A 15,742-nucleotide genomic window follows, 5' to 3' on the forward strand; every position below is an offset into this window, starting at 1 on the left:
TTGCTGTAAACTCTGCCTGCAAGATTTTTCCAGAGCTCCTTCCCTCTCTCATGCAGGTCTCATATGTCATCCCAGAGGCCTTCCAAGAGGACTCTGCAAATGTCCCAGCCCCTATGCCTTAACTGTTATTTTCCATGACCCTACCTATTTCCTATTCCCCAACTACAGTGTAAGTTCTCCGATGGGAGAGATCTTGCTGTCTTGTTCATTTCCTTATTTCCAGGACCCATGACAGTGCCTGGCACGTAATAATGATTACTGCTAATAGTCACTGAGAGTTCTGACGCTTGGCACTGAGAGCTTTGCGGTTATTGGCTCATAATCCTCATTAGGAGCTGTGAGGAGGATCTGATGATCGTGCCTTATTTATTTATTTATTTAATATATTTTTTTTAACGTTTATTTATTTTTGAGACAGAGAGAGACAGATCATGAATGGGGGAGGGTCAGAGAGAGGGAGACACAGAATCTGAAACAGGCCCCAGGCTCGGAGCTGTCAGCACAGAGCCCAAAGCGGGGCTCGAACTCACAGACCGCGAGATCATGACCTGAGCCGAAGCTGGCCGCTCAATCCACTGAGCCACCCAGGCGCCCCAATCGTGCCTTTTTTTTTAATGAGGTAAGGCTGCAGGTGGATGCTGGTCCAGGGGCAGCTGGTATAGACAATGACCGAGGCCTGTACAGATTGGCCACGTGGGGTCTCAGTGCTAGAGAGACCCACACAGAGGGAGGGGTGCGGGGCAGGGGGCGGGACTGAGGAGCCGGGTGGGTCCCCATCAGGGGACTTCCTCTGGCAGAGCGGGGTCAGGGAGCCCTCTTGGAGAGGGAGGTGGGACTGTGGCACTCATATCATGTGCCCATTCATGAGTTTGCTGGGCCGGCTTTCTTGGGGTGCCTTCCCATCTACATCCCAGCCCTCTGTCCTCACAAGCTCCGGGCAGGCCTGTGGCTGGGCCCTAGCGAGGCTCCACGTGGCAGTCCTGCCCCACTCCCACCTGGCCCCTGGGCCAACCCTTCCAGTCATCAAGGAGCAGGAAGTGTAGACGCTCAAACAGCCTACGCCACTGTGGAAACCACAGGTAGCCTTGGCTGGGGCCCTCCCCCTGGTCATGTGAGTTCCTGCAACTTTGCTCAGCCTGGTCCCCCCAAACCACGCGAGACACAAATGCTTCCAGGCGCTTTGTATCTGCTCACAATGTCTCAACTGGGGAAGGCCTCCTCCTCTGGGTCTGTAGTCCTGGTGGGAATGTGGCAACTCAGCGTCCTCTTGTTTGAGCCGCCCTGTCCCTTCCTTTTCCAGCTGATGTCAACCACCGGGTCCTGGAGCTGCACCCCCCCATCCGTGACTTCTGCATGCACACCCGTCCCCCCCCCCCCCCCCCCGCCCATGGTGGCACATCCTCGCTTCCCCAGTGCCTCTACCAGCCTCTCCTGGGCCCTCTTGCCACCTCCTGACCACTGGTACCAGAACTGGCCAGGGTGACCGTTAGATCCCAGAGTCCTCCCCTGACCTGCTGGCCCAGAATCTCAGCGGTGAGCACTAGCTTGGTCACTCAGGAGCACGGACACCCACCTCACTAGTGCCACGTGGCCACTGGTGAAACAACTGCCGGAAAGCCCACGAGCAGAGAAGCAGAAGAACCCCGGCTCTCGTGCCTGCAAACTCCCTGCCGTAGAGCCAGGCCAGTCGCTCGAGACCTGGAAACTGGAAACAGGGCACCCGAGGGTGCCTGTGGAACACTAGGTGTGTCCTTGTCAGCGGCTGGTCAGCCCCTCTTCCCAGGGAGCGTGAGCACGTGAGTGCTTGCACAGCTGAGCCAGCTTCTTGCCGAGCTGCTGAAAAGATGAAGGGAGGGGGTGTGCAAGGGTATCCAAGTTCGTCTCCCTCTCTCCACATAGGGGCCGTGAAATCTCAGCAGGCAGGAGTGAGAATTTGAAGAATACCCGTCTTCCCCTTCTTTGGAACCAGCTCATTTGAGGAAAAGTGGGTTGATAAGGGTTTGGAGTAACGGCACCCTCCTCGCCTCCTGGGTGGATGGTCTGCTTCCTGCTGCTGGGATGAAGGCCACCTGCACATAGGACAGGCTCCAGCTCTGCCTCAGGCAGGTCTGCAGGCCCCCTTCTGTCCCCAGGTAGGATGGAAAGCCAGTTAACAACCAAGAACAGACCCCCGGAGCATGTGTGTGGGGGTGTGGCACCCTCTCTCCTCTGGACAGAACCTACTTTGGGTTGGCAGGCTGTGGGTCCCCAGCTGGCCCAGCCACAGGGGGCCTTTCTGAAGTCCTCTGCTGGACGTGACCTCTGGGGCCCTGTTTGTAGGGCGGAGAGTCAGATGGAGCTGCCCAGGGCATCCAGGGCCCTCCCCCCCACGAGGCCCGCAACCCCTCCACGGAGAGGCCCCTGGACTTCCAGGACCGGTCTCCTCCACCCTGAAGACCCAGCTGGTCGGTACATCCACTCATTCACGCTCGGTCAACATGCACGCGCCTGCCAGGAACGGTCCAGCCTGCCCTTTCATGGCGGTGTGGACCCAGCCCCATCTTCCCGCTTGGGCACAGACCTCGGTGTGATGCCGTTTCTTGAGCTCACCTTCGGAGTTGCCCCCCACAAGAGCACAAGCCTTGGGCAACAGGGCAGCCGCACTCCCACTGCCCGAAACCCCGAGTCAGCTGCTGTGGGTGCTACTTTTTCTCAAGGGCTCCCTTGTCAGCTGTGGCTGCCACCTTCAGTGGAGGGGGCTCCTCTTGGGCACATCAGCAGATGCTGGGTGAGTTGCTCTCTGCTGCGGGGGAGGGGGCACCTGCACTGGGGCTGGACTGCAGAACTTTTTGAAAAATTTATTTGAGAGAGAGAGAGAGAGTGGGGGAGAGGGGCAGAGGGAGAGAGACTCTTAAGCAGGCTCCCCATGCTCAGCACGCAGCCCAACACGGGGCTCAATCCCATGACCCTGGGATCATGACCTGAGCCGAGATCAAGAGTCAGAAGCTCAAGCGACTGAGCCACCCCTGCGGCCCCGGCCTGGAGGGCTTGTGACCCGGAGCTCTAAGAACCATGGGAGATGGGGACAGGCCCCTTGGTGACAGAAGAGACTGGGAGACACCACCCGAGGCAGATCAGCAGCACACACGGCTCTCGGGTCCCCGTTTATTAGAGCCCGGAAGCCTGCCCAGCAGCCCTCCTGCTACTCCTAGAGGTGTGGCCCTGGGGGCCTAGTGACTGGCTTCTCCAGAGCAAACAGCCCAGAGGCCCTCCTCGGGCCAAAGCAAAGGAAACAGTCAGACATGTTATCTGGCAGGTAGACGGCCCCCTCCTGCAGAAGTCAGCTGTGCTCTGAGTGCGTACCCTCCCCAGGGCTTCCAGCTCACCGTCTCCTTTCTAGCCACCCTGCCCTGGCTCTAGCCCCCAGGCTTCGTTGTGCCAGGCTGGCGGCTTGGCAGGGTCCTGGGGCCAGGAGAGGCTGTGAGGTCAGAGGCGGAGACGGGCTGAGTGCCTTTCCTGCTGCGTCCTCCTGGGAGCCTAGCTGCCGAAGTATTCCTGCTGGAACTTCTGGAAGTCTTCCTCAGTGAACACGGTGCCCTCAGCCTTCTTCTTCTTCTTCGTCTTGGCCACAGGTCGGTCACAGGCCTTGCGGCCCCGGTTCTGGCGCACAATCTAGGAATGTGGGGGAGTCAGGATCCCTGGGTGGTGACTCTTGGTGCATGAGGGACTGCCCCTTGGAGCTGCACAGCCTGGCACAGCTGACCAAGCGCCTCGCTCTCAACCGGCTCGCACGCTGTCCTGGGAGGCGGGGCACACCACTGCCACTTACAGAGGAGCAAACTGGGGCCCACGAGGGAAACAGGGGAGTAAGGCCGGGCCCAGCCTCCCGGCAGCCCTGCTCTGCTCTCTGCCTTCCAGAGCGGGGGCCCGACCTCTGCTCCGCGCTCCGGGCAGGGACTCCCACGGCTCTCCCCGCCGCCCAGGTTCCTCCCCACGGTCCACCCCCCTGACAAACCTGCTGGGTGACTGACTCAGCCACTGTGCTTCTTGCGCTGGTCATAAACTTCAGGTTTACTCCGAGGTAGCTTTGACACTCTCGCTTCCGGAACTCAGCTGTGGAGGGCAGGCGGACAGGAATCATTTCTGATGTACTCCCTTGGGGGCCTCCGGGTCCCCTCCTGATATCTCCTCCCCACCCCCTGTACCAGCCATACCAGAGGCCCTGTGTCCCCTCCCTAGGTTACTCCAACATCCCGGGCTCTCCACACAGATCCCATTGAAAGCCCCCCACTGGCTCCCAGATGCTCAAGTGACTTATCCAACAAATAAGGCCCGAGCATTTACTGTGTATCAGACACTGTTCTAGGTGCAGGGCATACAGCAGCAAACAGAACGGAACTCCTGCCCTCGTGGAGCTTACATTCCGGAGCAAAGAGACACGGTACACAAGGTAAACGGTATTCTAGAGCGTGATACGCATCATGAAGAAAAACAGCGCAGTAAAGACAAATGAGAAATGCCAAGGGTGGAGGACCGGGATCCTAAATAGGAGGGTCTCGGCAGGCCTCACTGAAGTGACGTTTTAGCAAATGCTGGAGGCAGAGCGTATGGACACCTGGGGAAGAGCATTCTAGGTTGAGGGAACAGGCCGCGCGAAGAACCCGAAGTGTGGTCCGTGTGTTCGAAGAACAGAAAATGGCTGGCGTAGGGAGCAGGACACGAAGCTGGAGAGGGGGCAGACCATGCGGGACCTCACTGGGCACCATGTCTGATGGAAGCCACCAGAGGGCGTGGGGCAGAGGACAGACAGGTCCGACTTACATCACAGGATCACTCTGGCCACCGTGGCGAGAACAAGATTACTGGGTGTGGTGGTGGTGGGGAGGGGGGATGGACGTTAAGAGGTGGTTGAAATAACCCAGGCGAGAGATGACGCAGCTCACACCAAGGTGGCCGTCACAGAGGTTCTTTAGCTCGGTCACTGAGGCTCGAGAGTCCCCTCATCATCAGTTATGTACAGTGACAGGTTGGGGGCACAAGGGCTGGGATAAATAAAGGAGGTGACCTCTGCCACCCTACACTCCTCTTTCACACCAACATCGGTGGCGCTCAAACGCGGCTCACTTTCCTGCCTCCACGCTTTTGTTCATGCGGTTTCCTGCTTGGAATTCACAACTCTGTCAACAATCACTTGAACATCTTTTATATACCAGGCCCCAGGGGTTCAAAGACACACTAGGAACTCACCAAGCCCTGCCACAGGTCAGAATACCCCACCATCCAGCCCACGCCCGTCGCTCCCCACGTCTGTTTGTCTCCTTAAGGGGAATCCTATCCCCCAGGATCCTCTACTACAAACTAGGCTCTGTTCTCGGTGTCTCCCTCTTCCCCCATCCTTGCAGCCAATTCACCACTGAAGCTCATCAATGCTCCCCCCCCCCCCCCCCCCCCACTGTCTCTGCACCATCGCAGTTGCCCAGGCCACACTGCCTCCCTCTGAACCGAGTAGGGGAGAGCAAGTCTCTGGAGACCCACTGCCTGGTTACTATACCATCTGGACAGGTGTCTGTTTCTGCATCTGAACACTGGGGTAACGACAGTACTGACCTCACAGGGTTGTGCAAGGAATCAAGCGAGCGAACGTTTATTTATACAGGGTTTAGAACAGCACCAGGCCCAGAGAATATTAACTGTTTTGTTAGGCGCTCCCAACTCTGACCCTTGTTCACAATGTCATTACCAGGCTTCTTTCTTGAAAATTCTCAAAGCAACTAACTTCCTCCAAACTCCGCATGAGCGATTTTCTCTAGAGCACTCTTCCCCCGCCTCGCTCTTACACTCTCCGGGAAGATGCGTTTCGTTCCTCTCCGTATTCCCAGGATCCCGCCCCGCGCCCGGCGCACACCAGGTGTTCCAGAAATGCCTGGCGAAAGTTTCAAGCTCGGCCTCAAGCGCTCCCTCCTCCAGGGTGCCGCCCCCCTCCCGAGCTCACCAAGCGCCGACTTGGGCACCTTTCCCTTGGCCGAGTTCCGCAGTTTCTGGGCTTGGGTAGCCTTCGCTTTCCGGGTCCGCTTCACCGGAGCCCCGCTCGGCTTGGCCTGGCCTGGCGCGGCCTGGGGGGCTGCAGGGGAAGAGGGAGAAGCATGCACCCGGGTCGGAGGGCGCGCAGGGTTTCCATCGCACCGGGGCCAAGCCTGGCTGGGATCGTTCCGTACCCTCGGGGGATCCAGCCCGCCGCCCCCGCCGCCCCTCCGCCCGCGCTGCACGGCCCCGGCCCGACCCTCCTCACCCTCTGGCGCCCCCAGCAGCTCTAGGCCCCGCCGCAGGAGGGCCGCCGACATGGCTACACTCAGCTCCGCCCACACGCTCACACTACTTCCGCCTTGGCCTCCCTGAGCTTCTCCGCGGAAACTCGAGCGAGAACAGAGGTTCCGGGGTGGGCGGGCGGAAGTGCCCGCCTGCCTTAGGACGCATGCGTTTGGGGTTGCCACTTTACTACTGAGAGGAAATAGGGGCGGGAACCGGAGGCGGGGCCGACCTGCAGAAGGACGCATTTGTTGTCCAATCCCAACCCAACCATCCCTTTGCGCACAAGGCCACGCCTCCTCCCAGAAGCCGTCCTAAACCAGCCCAGGCTGGTTGGTCCAGCCTCTCGCGTCCAGTAGCTCCGTGGTGGGTGAGGTCCGGGGCGGAGCGGAGTGGAGTGTTCCGATTATATTTTTAATGAAAAAGGAAAAGTGTGCAAGGGGAGTATTTTTCAGGTACTTCAACCAAAGCAGCATATCTGCCAGGTCGAGTATGGCATGAAAAACTGTCTTCCATTAAGTCAGACGTTAAAAGACATTTGCAAAAATGCAAAACCGTATCAGTGTTTTCCCGCGATTTTGTTTTGCTTTGGAAAATACGACTGTTTTCCTTAGAAATATTTACTTAACATAAAGCAGTGAAAAAGAGCATTTCTGACAACGTCACTGGGCCAAGGGTCCCCCACGTCCTTTTATTTATAACGTAATGAGTTTGCTATTGTTTTTTTAAAACAATTTATTAACTACTAAATTTTAAAAATTAAAAATTTCTCAGTTTTAGTTTCTAATATGATAACTATCAATAGGTATTTACACATGGAAAAGCTGTTTGGGATCCTGAATTTTTTTTTTTTTTTTTTTTTTTTTGTTCGAACAGCAGGCAAAAGTTTAATAAAGTATAAGACCAGAAAAGAATAGTAGGAAAGCTCTCTTTACAGAGAGGGGACGTTCGAAAGAGAATACCCCTGGGATCCTGAAATTGTTTAAGAGTGTTAAAGACTTCCTGAGACCAGGGTACCTGTGTGGCTCAGCCGGTTAAGCCTCCAACTCCTGGTTCATGGGATGGAACCTGGTTCGTGGGATCAAGCCGTGTGGGGCTCTGTGCTGAGTGTGTAGAGTCTGTTTGGGATTCTCTCTCCTCTGTGCCCCTCCTCTGGCTCACACACTCTCTCAAAATTTAAAAAAAAAAAAAAAAAAAAAGACTTTCTGAGACCAAAAAGTTAGAACTTCTAGCCTAGACACTACTCTTCTTTAATTTTTTAAATTTAATGTTTATTTATTTGAGAGAGAAAGAGAGTGAGCCGGGAAAAGGCAGAGAGAGGAGGAGACACAGAATTCGATGCAGGCTCCAGGCTCTGAGTGGTCAGCACAGAGCCTGATGCGGGGCTCGGACTCATGAATCATGAGATCGTGACCTGAGCTGAAATTGGATGTTTAACGGACTGAGCCACCCAGGCGCCCCAAGATGTTACGCTTCTTGCAGTGCCTTGTTCACAGCTCCATCCGCTGGCTGCGACTAGGTAGCTCCCTGGGTCCCTCTGGTTCAGCATCAGCAGGTGAGCTGAGCAGCAGCGAGCCCAGCACCCCCGCTCAGACTCCACTGGCAGCACCCACCATCCCCACACCGGCTCTCACCTCTCCTGGAGCAGTACCCCCACTGCCTTCCCCCTCCGAGGAGGAGGAGGAGGGGCTGAGGGCCCCCGTGCGGGACCTGGAGGAGAAACTGGAGACCCCGTGGTCGAAACAGGCGGAAGACAAGGCAAAGCTAAAAGAGCCGAGACACATAAGATCCAGCTGGCGCAGGTGCAGGAATGGAAGAGCGAAATGCAGGAGCAGCAGGTGATCCTCCAGGAGGCGCGGAAGGAAGCCAAGGAGGCACGGGAGGCGAAGGGACGTTACTTCGATGAGCCGGCCGACCCTGCTGATGCCATCGAGGTGGCCGCTGTGGACAAGGAGATGGCTGAAGAGCGGGCTGAGTCCCCGCAGCGGGAGGTGGAGGCATTGAAAGAACTTGTGGACGAGCTCAGCACGGACTTCGAGATCCTCAAGGCTGAGATTGAAGAGAAGGGCTCAGACGGGGCAGCGTCCAGTTACCAGCTCAAGCAGTTTGCGGGGCAGGACGCCCGCCTGAAGGGTGCCCTGGCGAGGGATCTTTCTTCCTCGGCGAAGCAGGAGCACGTGAAACTCCAGAAGCTCGTGGAAAAGAAGAACCAAGAGCTGGAAGCTGTGAGTCCACGGCGGGAGTGTCTGCAGGAGGAGCTGAGCCAGGCAGAGAGCACCGGCGAGGAGCTCAGGGAGCACGCGGATGCTGCTCTGGGTGCCGAGGACGCGGTGGAGATGTTAACAGACCGGAACCTGAGTCTAGAACAGAAAGCGCGAGAGTTGAGAGAGGCCGTGGGGGACTTGGAAGCGACGAATGAGATGATGCACGCGAGACAGAACCGGAGCTGCGGGGGCAGCTGGACGTGGTGGGCGCGGGTTCGGGAAGCCCAGGAGCATGAAGAGGCAGCCGGGGAGTTACTGTTGCAAACCATCGAGAAGTACCGCCAGCTGACCCGCCCACCTTCGGGACGTGAATCGGGAACCGACAAACCGTCAAGAAGCATCTGTGGGGAGGCAGCAGCAGCTGCGCCCGGAGCCGTACTAGCCCAGTACCTGGCATGCAGAAGGCACTCAGGAAATGAGTGAATTTGGTTTGAGGGCCTTTCGTATGCCCTGTGCTGTTGCGTGGGGGATGGAGGTGACTTCGCTGGACCTTTCTGGATGCACCTCTCTGTCTAGCCTCCATCAGCCAGTCCTGGAGGGAGAGAACATCTAAACGGATGTTAATGCCAGCAAACACTATGTCAAGGTGCTGTTCTAAGTGCTCTACCTTTAACTCCTTTCCCTCCCACTGCCCACGACTGACTCTGTGGTAGGAGCAACTGTTTCCCCTGTTTTACAGGTGAGGAAACAGTGGCACAGAGGGGCCGCAGAAGCTGTCCAGGTCACACGTGTTGATGTCTGAGCTGGGAATCAAGATTCAGAGCCTGGCCTGAGTGTGTGCCACAACCCTGCACCAGCCACCCAGGGGAGTAAGTGCTGTGGTGCTGGGGGCGGGGGGGTGGGGGTGGGGGGGGTGGGGGGGGTGGGGGTGGATTTGGGGGGGTGGCTGATGAGCCCACAGGATCAAGAAGTCTCTGGAGAAGGGGAGCTATTCATGTGGGAGGGGGGAGTCCCAGGCAGGAGGACCCCTTCGGGTACATTCTCTGGGACAGGAGTGCCCCCAGAGGAGTGACCGGGGAAGGGTGGTCTAACTGACATCAGACTCCATGAATTTGCCTTAAGGACCGTGGGGGGTCATGGAGCCCAGTTACACTGTCAGACAGGCTCTTTCTTTTCTGCTTCTAAAATAGGTAGATTGTTTTCTTATGTTTGTGTTTATTGTCTGTTTCCCCACCTACGCCCCACAGTAAGCTCCACAAGGGCAGGAATCTTTGTTTTGTTCATGGTTATGGCTCTAGCTCCTGGAACATACAGTAAGCACTCCATAAATGAACCAATCAGATGGATGAGGGTTGAGTGTGGGATGCCTGTGGGAGGCTAGGTAGAGATGAGTGGATGATTGCAGGATGTGTGAGTCTGTCTCTCAGGAGGGCAAAGAACCAAGCTCTGTCGTATTCCTTTCTTCCTCCCAATCTGGGACAGTCAGCACACGGTCCCCGGGGTGGAGGAGTTCTGTGTATTCCAATGTCCCAGCGAACAGGGGCGCTACAGGCCGGTGGTTTCCTATAGCGCCCTCGGTTCAGCGGGCTCTGGAGGGGTCAGATGGCCTCTTTGGCCACTAGGTGGCGCCGCAGGACAGCTTTCTTGCACCACGCGACTCCCGGCGTTCCCGGCTGCTGCCGTCCAGGTTCGGGTTTCGGGGTGGGAGTGTGGGGTCGGGGCACCCTTCGGCCTCAGCTGGTTCTTTGCAGCCAGCACCACATGGCTGCGGCTTCCTGCTGCCTCTGACTCGCGGCCCTCCGAGGCCAGGCTAGACACCCCTCGTGGGCCTGCTGAGGCCGCGGTCAGGTTGGGCCGGGCCACCATCCCCCCCCCCCCCCCACCTGGTTGGCGGATGGGGAGGGGTTGGGGAGGATGAGACCTAGCTCCGAAAAGGGGTGTAAATGGCAGCAGGTGGGCTCTCACTGTTAGGAAGGCTGCAGTCACCCTAGGTAGTCCCTTAATGGGGAGTGCCTCAGTTTCCTCATCTGTTAAATGGGATTTAGCCCCTAATATGGTGGGAGTGAGGAGGAACTGGTAAATTAATACGGGTAAATCACCCAGAGCTGGGACTGGAGGTCAGCACCCAACCACTGTTTGCAGGGGACATTACAGACATGCACTCCCATTCTGGGCGGGAAGGAGGTGCCCAGGAGGTTGCTGCCTTCCCGTGCCCGACCCTGTCTCCTTCCTCGCCTTCCTGGAACCAGCTTAACCTCACCAGGCCTCAGGGGGACCAAACGCTCAGAGGGAGGTAAGGTGTTCTGCAAGGTCACACGGCATTTCAAGAGCAGAAGCAGGACTAGAACCCAGGTCTCTGAATGCTGAGGAAGAGTGTGTGTGAGTATGTAGGAGTGTGAGTGTGTGCAAGTTTGAGTGTGTGTGTGGGGGGGCGCCTGGCATCTTGGGCTTTGCTTTTCCTTCTTTCTTTCCATCTTCCTTCGGGCTCTATGTGTCTCTGTCTCCTTGCCCTGGTCTCTGGTTCTCGTCTTTCTCTCTGTGCCCCCGCCCTCTCTGTCTCAAAGTCCTCTCTCTTTCCATCTCTTCCTCCCTCACCGCCCCCCTCCCCCCAGCCCCCAAGCTCCTGGCCTCTCTCCACCTTCAAATTGAAAACCCAAATGGAATTTCCAATTGCCTTTTCCGAGTGGTGATTGCCAGTCTCTGTGTGTCCAGCCCTCCCTTCTCTGTGCTGCCTGCCCGGAGTTATTGCTGTCCCTCCTCTCACCTCTGCCTCCCGACTCCTGCCCTCGGTGGCTTTGAAGTGTGTTTACCTGAGAGCTCCAGAGAGAATCCATTTCTGCCCTGTCTGGTTTTCCGTTGATGTGTGAGGGGGCTGCTTTCAGCCTCTGGTCTCCTCTGTCCCTCTGAGTCTCTTGGGCTTTCTTTTCTAAAAGGTGATAGCTTTGTCTCATTCCCTCCTGACCACGCTGTCATCAGGCAGTCACTCCTCTTCAGTTTCCCAGATCAAGGGCAGAGCTTGGGGGAGGGGCGTCCCCAGGGGTCGGAGGCAGATGCAGATGCTCGAGGTTCCACAGACTGGCCTCACACAACTGTGTGCCTCGGAGCAAGCTACCTTCCGTCTCTGGGCCTGTTGCTTCCTCTGTGAATTGGGCTTTGAGAAGTATTGTCCAGCCCGCCTCCCAGGGCTGAGAGTGGGGAGGGCTTCAGAGCTTCCCGGTTCCTGGGTCCTGAGGTCTGGAGGGAGCTTGAGTTTGAGAGCCAGGCTGTGCAGATTCAAATTCTGGCTTTCCCACTCACTAGCTGTGTGACCTTGTGTAAGCCGCTTAACCTCTCTGTGCTTCGGTTTCCTCATCTGTGAATTGAATATAACAACGGTCCCTACCTTGTAAGTACGGTTGCAGTGAGGACTGAGTGCAAAGAGCTTAGGAAGGAAAACTGGGCACAGAGTAAGTGCCATATGTTTGTAAATAAATGATGGCCCTGGGTGCCAGCAGGGTGCTTGTGGGACCTGTGCCCACATCTGTGTGTAGGGCCTGCACGTGTAGGTAGCCACCCGACCTCTGTGCTCTTGTGATCAGCACAAGGGGAGGTTTGACGCTACACAGAGTAATGCTCAAGAGCCCGGAGCCTGCAGGTCTGAGTTCAAATGCAACCTTTGTCACTTACCAGTGTGTGGCCTGGGGAGGCCACGTCACTTCTCTGAGCTTCGTGGGGTTTTTTGGGGGGACCGATGGTACCTCCCTCACAGGTCTGTTGAACCTAGGAGCCTGGCGGTGTGCAGACCGGGAGGTGGTTCCTGGTGAGTGAGGGGCCGGGTGATGTTCACACATTCGTTTTACACTCTTAGCAAATGCCCCTTGAGGGCCTGTGTTTATGACCCCAAGGTTTTCAGGGTTCAGGGTGGTGGCCCAGGGACAGCAGCCCCATCCCGGGGTCCAGGCAGAGGCAGAGTGGATTCTTTTCAGTGATTTGAAAATAGGAAATTTTTGGCACGACTGATTTTAAGAACTTAGTAGAGGGGCGCCTGGGTGGCTCTGTCGGTTCAGCGTCCAACTTCGGCTCAGGTCATGATCTCACGGTTTGTGGGTTCGAGCCCTGTGTCGGGCTCTGTGCTGACAGCTCAGAGCCTGGAGCCTGCTTCGGATTCTGTGTCTCCCTCTCCCTCTGTCCCTCCCCCGCTCACATTCTGTCTCTCTCTCTCAAAAATAAATAATAAAACATTAAAAGGGAAAAAACAAAGTTACAGGGAGAGGAAGGGATGAGCTTGGAAGACTCAGGGGAGGACTTGGGTGGCTCTCACCAAGCCGACACCCCTCCCCTGGCCAACTTGTACCCTGAGAACTCCCTAGCAGAGAGAGAGAGTCAGATGGTGGGGAGTCCCAGAGGCAGAATGAATGGAGCCCGGACTCTTGGGACTTGGCTGTACCGTGAGACCTTGAGTAAGTCCCTTCTCTGCTGGGGGGTGGGGCTTAGGGTCCCCCTGTGCACAGTGGGTAAATAGTGGTAGGGAGTGTCAGGGCAGGGCTTGGGGGGTGGTTTCTGGCTCCCCAGGGAATGGGGAGGGTTCGGTCCTTTCCAGCCTCAGCTTTTTAATTCTAATTACGTCTCCATTAAAATGCAAATTTCTAGGAAACACAGGATTGGAAGCCCTGTTGTCATGGCAACTGGAGACTGAGGTGGGGGGAGAGGGGAACTGGTCTCTACCTCCAGATCCTTCCTGACCAAGCTGGTACCTGCCCGGAGGCCCCCCTCCTCTCCCTCTCAAACTCAGCATCTCACGCACAGCTTGAGGGTCTCCTATGCTGAGGCTAGGTCTTCATGGTAGAGGAGCTGTAACTGCATGAATCATTTCCCTTTATTGGCCTCAGTTTCCCCATCTGCGAATTGGGTCTACCATTATAGGCTTCTCTTGCAGGGTGAATCCTGGGGATTGAGTAAATTACCGTGTAGGAGGACATCAGGGAAAGGGGTCTGCCCTCCGGATGCAGTTCCAGGGTACTTGATGAAGGTACTGGACCCCTCCCCATGTGGCTCTAGGTGTGCCCTGCCCTGGAGTTCTAGCGTCTGCTCCTTCCGTGAACAAGGAGCCCAAAGATGGTGTGGGGTGACCTTCCAGTGCTGTCCAGGCTCAGTTCTTCAGGCTGATGCTGCCCCGACACTAATCCTGTAGCCATGTGACTTGATGCTGTTCTTTTCTTGCAAGGGAGACAGGGATACCTAAACAGTGAGGGGTGTGTGGGGGTCTTTCTGCCCTGACTGAATCTGAAAATAAGGGACAATAAAGAAGGGAAGGAAAAGAGAGCTGGCAAAAGAAGCAGGAAGGGACGAATGTGTGGAGGAGGAAGGTGTTTCTCTTTTTGCCTCTGCTGCTAAGAAGCTCAGATCGCAGTGTGTGATTATTGCCTTGCTGCGATGTTATTTGTCACGTTATCGTCTTACGCTGCTATATTATTCAACTGTAATAAGTGTTCGTTTTAACTTTCTAGTACGTTTAGCTCCTTTCCGTTCCCTAAATTATTTCTGATCTCTTATTGTACGTTTTAAGAAATCCTCTTTAGAAATAGCTGGGAATATAAATTATAAATGAACAATTATGACAGAGAGACAGAGAACGAGCATGGGTTGTTCTGCACAAGCCTTTCAGCCCCTAACCCTCTGGGTGATTGCGGCCTTATGCTAAGTGCCAGGAGGGGAAGGCTGGGAGTGGTGAGGGGTCTGATGACTGAGTTTGAGGTCTTCGCACGAGGCCGGGGATAACCCGCCCCAGCAAGAACAAAGGTGGGGCTGAAGGGGATGATCTTGGCGGGGCCAGTTGTTGAACAAGATGGCGGCTCAGCGCCCAGAAGAGGCCAGAGAAGGTGCATTAATTCTCTTACGGATCATGACAGGAGAGTGCTGTGTGTTTACACCATCTCCCCTGCTTCTGCCGTGGCTTCTCTTGCAATTAGGCAGGGCCAGTTCTGGCTGATGAAATGTAGGTGGAGGGGAGGACGCCACTCTGGGCCTGGCTTGGCTCTCGAAGGCATCCCTTGCGGTCTCCAGCTCATTTTTCTTGCTCCCACCACCTTGGTACAGTGTGCTGTGGGTGGCAGGGCACTATCCAGTTGGACTATGGCACATATAAGCAATAAACTATCGTTCTGTTAAAGTTCTGAGATCGCGCAGGATCTATTTGTTACGGTAGCATGGTCTAGGATACCCTGACGAATACACCTCCTGGTTCCTCTCCTAAGAGTCCCCCCAGGACCTCCCAGGAGGTTGAGCTGAGGCTCTGGGATGACCTGTGTCTGTAAGGGGCGGGCATGGAAGCAGAATCAGGAAGAGGAGGCTTTGTCATGGCTTCAGGGTCCTGTGTCTGCTCCCTCATGAAAACCCCAGTCGGTCCCTGAGGTCTAGGCTTAAAGAATGAAGAGGACCTTGGGGCCTGGGCCTTGGCCCCTCTACTTCCAAGGCCATGAGCTTGAGGCCTGTGGGTGTGCTGAGCCTTTGGCCAGGTTCCTGGGGCTTCGTCAACCACAGAGGAGGAAACCTGAGGGTCCCAAGATGACTTGTGGGGGGTGCAGAGAGAAGAACAAGGGTCAGAGGCTGGGGCTTTCTTCCCACCTCTGCTGTCCTTGCTGGCCGCCCAGGACAGTCAGCCCCTTTTAAGCCTCCTTTGCCAACCCAGAGAAAGCATGAAAATGTCCGAATCTGTTCAGCCCACACAGGTGGAGTTGAGGGTGCAGGGGGACAGGGGCTGGGCAGGTGGTAGTCACTTCTCTGGATCTCAGCCCCTGACTGGTGTGTCCTGAGAGGCCACATCTGGGTGAGGAGCCCTGGACCAGGAGTCAGCATGCAGTCAGAGGGGATGGCAGGATGTCAGAGGAGGAAGCAAAGTTAGACACTGTACTCAAGACGGGCCAGGTTGGTCCATCCCACCCCAGCCGGTCCAGCCCAGCCGGTGCTCCCCGAGTCTTTGCCCTGTGCCTGCCCTGTGCTGGTCTTTAGAGACGCAGAGAAGCATTCCTCTGTCCCCACCATCAAGGAGTCTGGTGGGAAGCCTGGCCAACAGTGTCCCCTGAGTTGGTGTGATGAGGGCTGGCAGGCAGGAGGAAGAGAGGAGGGGAAGGAGGAGGGCAGGACTGGCTACATCTTCGTGGAGCCCAGTGCAAAATAAAAATGAGGGGCCTCTCGTTCAGAAGTTATTAAGACAATAACAGCCAAGCAGTAAACCAAGCAATGCAACCTTTCTGTGTGCGGGAGGGTTGGAGGGG

The 15,742-nt window shown here is 56.3% G+C and overlaps 2 protein-coding genes and 1 pseudogene across 4 annotated transcripts; 1 reads left to right on the forward strand and 2 right to left on the reverse strand.

Moving 5' to 3' along the window:
- Positions 1–913: 913 nt before the first annotated feature.
- LOC123591502 lies at positions 914–2,876 on the reverse strand. 2 transcript variants are annotated; one of them, XM_045465894.1, is made up of 3 exons: positions 2,224–2,876; positions 1,945–2,069; positions 914–1,836 (listed from the first exon to the last, which is right to left on the reverse strand). In XM_045465894.1, exons 1-3 carry the CDS (start codon positions 2,460–2,462, stop codon positions 1,550–1,552), a joined length of 651 nt encoding a protein of 216 aa, XP_045321850.1. In that variant the 5' UTR covers positions 2,463–2,876; the 3' UTR covers positions 914–1,549. The 2 variants fall into 2 exon arrangements, 1 of the variants encoding a protein (XP_045321850.1); XR_006709385.1 differs by having other exon boundaries at positions 914–2,122.
- A 254-nt stretch (positions 2,877–3,130) lies between these two features.
- On the reverse strand, positions 3,131–6,403 carry RPS19BP1 (ribosomal protein S19 binding protein 1). Of its 2 annotated transcripts, none has more exons than XM_045465896.1 (4): positions 6,269–6,403; positions 5,972–6,100; positions 3,995–4,092; positions 3,131–3,651 (listed from the first exon to the last, which is right to left on the reverse strand). In XM_045465896.1, the coding sequence occupies exons 1-4, from the start codon at positions 6,318–6,320 to the stop codon at positions 3,517–3,519; spliced, it is 414 nt and encodes a 137-aa protein (XP_045321852.1). In that variant the 5' UTR covers positions 6,321–6,403; the 3' UTR covers positions 3,131–3,516. The 2 variants fall into 2 exon arrangements, with proteins under 2 accessions (XP_045321852.1, XP_045321851.1); XM_045465895.1 differs by lacking the exon at positions 3,131–3,651 and adding an exon at positions 3,769–3,877 and having other exon boundaries at positions 3,912–4,092.
- Positions 6,404–7,691: 1,288 nt separating this feature from the next.
- On the forward strand, positions 7,692–9,360 carry LOC123591505 (annotated as a pseudogene).
- The last annotated feature ends 6,382 nt before the right edge of the window (positions 9,361–15,742 follow it).

Source organism: Leopardus geoffroyi, chromosome B4 (assembly GCF_018350155.1).
Source record: "Leopardus geoffroyi isolate Oge1 chromosome B4, O.geoffroyi_Oge1_pat1.0, whole genome shotgun sequence".
Taxonomy (NCBI): domain Eukaryota; kingdom Metazoa; phylum Chordata; class Mammalia; order Carnivora; family Felidae; genus Leopardus; species Leopardus geoffroyi.

Coding starts and splice junctions, on each gene's coding strand:
- LOC123591502 (XM_045465894.1), bottom strand. CDS start 2,462: ATGAGTGGATGTACCGACCAGCTGGGTCTTCAGGGTGGAGGAGACCGG. Junction 2,070..2,223: donor CCACAGCCTGCCAACCCAAA/GTAGGTTCTGTC, acceptor TCCTATGTGCAG/GTGGCCTTCATCCCAGCAGC. Junction 1,837..1,944: donor TCCAAAGAAGGGGAAGACGG/GTATTCTTCAAA, acceptor TCATCTTTTCAG/CAGCTCGGCAAGAAGCTGGC.
- RPS19BP1 (XM_045465895.1), bottom strand. CDS start 6,320: ATGTCGGCGGCCCTCCTGCGGCGGGGCCTAGAGCTGCTGGGGGCGCCA. Junction 4,093..5,971: donor GGTGCCCAAGTCGGCGCTTG/GTGAGCTCGGGA, acceptor TGCCCTCCACAG/CTGAGTTCCGGAAGCGAGAG. Junction 3,878..3,911: donor GCCCGGAGCGCGGAGCAGAG/GTCGGGCCCCCG, acceptor CAGAGAGCAGAG/CAGGGCTGCCGGGAGGCTGG.